Source organism: Ascidia mentula, chromosome 9, assembly GCF_947561715.1.
Source record: "Ascidia mentula chromosome 9, kaAscMent1.1, whole genome shotgun sequence".
In the NCBI taxonomy this organism is placed as follows: Eukaryota; Metazoa; Chordata; class Ascidiacea; order Phlebobranchia; family Ascidiidae; genus Ascidia; species Ascidia mentula.
In genome coordinates, this window is record NC_138574.1 from 9,015,823 (window position 1) to 9,021,446 (window position 5,624).

The following is a 5,624-nucleotide window of genomic DNA, read 5'->3' on the forward strand; positions in this document are numbered from 1 at the left end:
TTCGCGGGGTTGATTGTTGATGATTTTTGGGTCAGTGAACACAAAAAAGTTGTGATCCACTTTGTACTCAACAACCTAATTGGGTGAACGTGACTAAGAATCAAAATATAAATGTTTTCGTGGACTGTGTTATGTGCAAGTATACCAGTGAGCGACCGAGCTGTCGTCATGCTCGCACAACTATTGATAAGGACCACTGAAATAAGCATTGTTCATCGTTTTGAAAGCACTAAACAGCTTAATATTTTTCTTGTGGTTTTCTTTATTGCGACTGATTTCCCGCTGGGTTATTCTGGGTTAAATGAAAATATCGGTAAAATCAAAAAAGTTGATGTAAGATCAACTCTCGGCCCACACATCAAGCAGATAACTTGATTGGAAATCGTGCCTATGATAAACTCAGCACAAAACCCGACACGGTAAAACAAAAGTATATATTCACCTTGGAACTTAATGACACGGTTAAATATTTCGATCAAGTTTTTCAAAATCGGTTGCTCTTTTTCTGCAATATCGACGTTGTTTAGACTCTGGGATTTAAACCCAGGACATCCTGGCCACGAATCCCGATCAGGTTTTCTTTTTGGTATACATATATGTATATGTGTCGGGCGCTTGACCAGTACTGCCAATCGCCCGCACAATATAGACGATTAAACCACGATGCATCGTTACTATGAATTCCAACGCTTCATGCGACTTCCCAGTCGCCAGCATCGCTTGAGATACTTAAAAAAACAGTAAAACTACCAACGCAAGAAACTGGCCCAAATCTGCTTAAAACAGGTTTAAAGCGAGAAGGTAGAATGCCATTGACATTAATTGCCTAATTGTGTTTTAACTTAGTTTATTACGTCGCAGAAAACGCGAAGTAAACTGTCGCATATTTTGAAAGTGTACAGCAGACTTGTGTGACCGATGCAAGTATGTATTGTGTGTTCACGTTTTGCAGAATGCGCCAAACGCTTACAATGTAACAAATAACCAAAGTAGGAATAACATTGCAACAGTATTTATATATTTATCCAGAAAATTACGCGAGGTCACCTTTCTGTTTGGCTACAAAAAATTCGCTTGTTATTTGTAAAACTGAGCACACCACGGCACCAATCGGCTGTCATTTTGTCAGAGAAGTTTTAAATTTAAATTTACCTGATGGGTACAAACTTTTAAACGTGTTACGGATCCCAGCGATAAGATCGCAATGTTAGCTGCAATAATATATCAACGAAATCAAACAAATATATGTGAAAAGTTCTGTATATATATTGATGTCAAATTGTCTACGTAACATATGATCCGAAAAAAGCCTACGAATAAAGGTAACCATTTCCAGAGGTAAACTCATATATCCAGAAAGTATCATACAAAGTAAATTTATTGGTCTTTTTCAGTTGATGCGGAGAGGAATTTCTTTCCTGGCTTGTGGCGGATGCAAAATGCAATCAATGCTTGAATAAAAGTTCCCAAGGTGATATAACTATTGACGGTCAAACCTGTCCAAAATTATGCTAAGGTAGAATACACAGCAAATATTTTTTCTTAAATTACGAACCAATCTTAGCGTTGTAGTTGTACGTTGAAATTCCTCCAGCAATAAGCGCTACGAACACGTAGTAGGAAGGAATGTGTTTGCTATATTTGTCAAAACATGTAAAGTCTGCAATTGTCCATAGCATTAGGCAGGCAGCAAAAAGTGCAAGGGAGTATGTTCCGCATTGGGATACTGTACAGATACCTGCAAACGAACCAAACTTCTTTAAGTGGTCAAGATAAATATAAAAAGAAATACCTTCAAGTTCATAGGCCAAATAGTAGTTTAAATGGAAGGTGACCGTTTCCACGCTCCAAACGGCAGAAACTACGGTTGGATGCACTAATGAAAGTTGAAACAATAACAACGAAGACTCTACAAACAAGTTTATTTTTGTCACGTTGGACTATACTGCCAACATTATGCACAATTTATTTTTCAACTAACGAAGTTATTGATTTTTTTAACACTGGATTAACTTACTTGGTATTGGAGCTTGTGGTTTCGAATTAGTTTTGCTGTTGACGAACCGTTTAGTTACCATGTAAAGTTGTGCAAAGCACATGGGGGAAATCATGGCAGTTATTATGACTCCAAAATAATGAATTTCGGATCCATAACCGATCATCCAAGCCACCATGCCTGCCATGGTCAGTATCGCAAGAAAATAATATTTCTTAAAAAAAAGCGTTTACTTAAGTGAAGTAAACACGTTTATTTACTATAACATACCCAACTAAAAATGAGTGCATTTTTCGCCAACCTGTAGAGGAAAAATTTGCACAGCAATTTTCCTACAAAACCATATGACCACAAAATCAATATCTAAAACACAAAAAAGTTTAAGTCTTGATAAAATAATATTTATTCTTATACCAAAGGTCCTGAAGATATTTCCACCGGGTATATTTTCTTTAATTCCTTCGGTGTTTTCAGTTCAACTCCTGTAACGATATTTCAGATTGTAGAATATGTTATATCCTGTACTTGGTCTTAATTGTGAGTTTTGCCACAAGATTACCTGGAATAAACTTAAATCCTGTTTTCATGTAAACCATCAGCAAACAAGCCATAAAAAATTCGGAAAAACCCGCAGCAACAATCCACTTTTGCTCCTTATTCATTCTTATCCAAAACACTTTCAGTCAGCAACAAAACTGCTATTTGTTGGGTAACGTGTTAAACGAAAAAATTACAATAAGTATGTGACATCTAAACTACTAATAACTAAAAAGGGGTTTGACATGAACCAATGTTGTAGGTAATTACAAAGTATTTTCAAACACTTTTGTGGACAAAATACCTTTCAATGTGAGTTATAACACAAGCATTAGTTTTAACAAATTGGTGAAAAACAGGGATTTTAAACGAAAAGCAACGAGTCACACTTTCTACTCTTTCAGAACGAGAGTATTTTGACATCTTTCTATCAACGCTGAATCTTTGCCAATATACTTTGCCAAGAAACTGTTGCTTTTTCTTATCATTGTGAGTAATTTAAAACAATATTTAGTCTCTAGAATTAACCCTTATTCTCCTTCAGCATTTTTTTAACTTTACACCTAGTCCATGTGAGCATTTTTATGCACCTGGTCCGTCATGTTGCATCGTTGCTGTAATTTCTTGCTGAATGATGCTTCTATCGCATCCTTCCCTTCCATATACTTTTGCATACTGTGTGTCTTGTCTACCTTACGCACACCACGTACCGGAAAGAATGCCCTTCATATGCTCCCAGTGTTTTTGTCACAAACGTGATATTCGCACGGTGACTTTTCGCAAGCTTTTCATCCGCCGTCGCATGACGTCGCACGTCTTTATTAAAGACAATATGTTCTCTGTTGATGTTGTACCCGGTCACAACACGTGCAGCAACGAATTTATAATTACAATGCTAAATTGGTGCAAAAAGCTCATATTTTTGCACCAATTTAAAAAAAAGCTTATGACGGCGCCAATGAACAACTGCAGACAATTTTCCTAACAATTTAATTATTGGTAACACCAACATCACAACGTGCGATTGACCATCAGCATGACCTACGATGATTCAACAAGCGCAACCTCCATACGATCCCGACCATCTCCAACCAAAACCACCACGTTTAGACTGTCCTCGGGACGTTAAGGTCTGTCGATGTGGATCGAAGGAAACGTTCTGAGAACCGAGTTTGGCGTTTGCGTTTCCATGGGTTTTGCCTTGGCCAGCACGGTCGGGTGGCCACCTTTCGCCACATGCAGCTTGTCGCAACCCATCACCTTCCAGTGCGACTGGTTGCGAACCTACGACAGACGGTGATTCTCCGTGAGGAAATCGAAACACAGCACAAGTGTTTTTTTGTGACTGTATTTCTGTGGACTCAGCACAATAATGGATTGACTGTATTTGCCCTCGTTCCTATACTACAATCGACAAGGACGGCCGACTTAATTATCGCTAGAGAAAAACTACAACTTTATTTTAGTAATTTTTGATTTTTGGTACTGATTTTTGACTTCGATATATCAAGGCCTATGTCATTTTGTTTCTCTAATTTCTTCCGGCCGGCAAATCAAGTTGTTCTGTAAGAATTCTACCGCACAACTTCGAGCCCGGGGCTAGATGCAACAAGCTATCCCCCAAGTTCACCCTCAGCTCGCTACTAAAGTTAGGCTTGCTTAAACTTGCTTAAAAGTTTTGTACATCATCAAACATTTTCTATTTCCACACGATGATATTTTTGCTAAGTTTTTGATTGTTGTAGCAAGCATCGTTTGGTGAATCGTAGAAAGGATCGGGAGATGAGACACTTCAGGAGTAGCAAATCTGACCTTCAAAAGAAATGATAGTTTTGGGGTTTTATCTAAAATAGGCTAATTCTACGTGAAGCCCAGAAACAAAACACGAAAATGTAACTGTAGTGGTAATCTTGAACATTTGCCGTTCATATATGTGTAGGGCGGTATAGACATTAAAAATGACTAAATTTGCAGAATCTTTCCTTTTATGGTAACTCTCATAATAGAAAAACTATAATATAATTCATGTTTGGTGTCAAACACAAACGCGGCATTTATTGTAGTTTTGTTAACGTTTCAGTTATGAAATTATTATCAAATTTTCTTAGTTAAAAATCCAATAGTGTCGTATTAAAGGGAAACCTTTGAAACAAATTTTCGGTATTGGCAAATAATGAATTTTGCTTTAATTTCCTGCTTCAGTGAAATAGAAGTTGACATTCTTGCAATCTGGCCCGGATTTAAAATAGTTTAAAATGAAACCAAACCTATTTATCAGCTTTGTGGTTTCCGAGCAAAAAAATCGGCTATGCTGAAATACACTTTTTCTTGGTTCAGAACGGCATTCGCCTATCCCTTGTACGGTCGACTGACCCGTGTTCAACTGCTGTTCACATTGAACCCTCGGCCTTCAAAGTTCTCATTTGAATACTTGCTACTGCCACCAAGATCTGCACCGGCGGCTGCTCCACCCGGGCTGGCGCCCTGGGCTTTCACGCCCGCCGACGCGGCCCTCCTACTTCTCGCACTGCCGCGACGGCCCGGTTAGGCCCGACGCTTTAGCGCCATCCATTTTCAGAACTGATTGATTCCGATCGTACGCGAATTACCGCACGTCGACGGCATCAAATGCTTTTGTAAGCAATCCAATTAATCCCATACCGAACGTGCGCAAATAAAAAATAACCATTATGTTAATATCTGTTTACAGCAACATATGCTATACGGTTTGTTGCTAATGCTGCCAGGCATATTACTCAAGAAGTTTTCTTGCCAGAGGAGCTTTAAATTATTAAACATACGCTATACTGTTGTTGCAGTCATAATGTAGGGTTGTCGAACTCAATATTAGGATGGTGTTTATGAATGTGTTATTTGGCCTTTTTAATCACATTTACCATCAACTTCAAGTGAGGTCTACTCACATACTCTGTCCAAGCAATTATATCACACTTAAAAAAATATAAAAATTTGGAAGGAAACAACGACTGATACGTGTAGTGAAATTGTAAATATTGAAATTGCAATAAAAAATCGGTCGTGATCATTTGCACGTCGACTAACACGCCCACAACGAAATAACACACAGTCA

At 38.2% G+C, this 5,624-nt stretch overlaps 1 protein-coding gene across 1 annotated transcript; it reads right to left on the reverse strand.

Moving 5' to 3' along the window:
• Positions 1–1,377: 1,377 nt before the first annotated feature.
• On the reverse strand, positions 1,378–2,658 carry LOC145914522 (uncharacterized). Its single transcript, XM_083002343.1, has 6 exons — positions 2,556–2,658; positions 2,411–2,478; positions 2,018–2,210; positions 1,793–1,909; positions 1,556–1,738; positions 1,378–1,496 (listed from the first exon to the last, which is right to left on the reverse strand). The coding sequence occupies exons 1-6, from the start codon at positions 2,656–2,658 to the stop codon at positions 1,378–1,380; spliced, it is 783 nt and encodes a 260-aa protein (XP_082858469.1).
• Positions 2,659–5,624: the final 2,966 nt, after the last annotated feature.

What these genes read in the sequence shown, in the direction of transcription:
- LOC145914522 (XM_083002343.1), bottom strand. Translation starts at nt 2,658, where the DNA reads ATGAATAAGGAGCAAAAGTGGATTGTTGCTGCGGGTTTTTCCGAATTT. An exon ending in AGGATTTAAGTTTATTCCAG is followed by an intron (nt 2,479 to 2,555) that starts GTAATCTTGTGG and finishes ATATCGTTACAG; the next exon opens with GAGTTGAACTGAAAACACCG. An exon ending in CAACTACAACGCTAAGATTG is followed by an intron (nt 1,497 to 1,555) that starts GTTCGTAATTTA and finishes AATTTTGGACAG; the next exon opens with GTTTGACCGTCAATAGTTAT.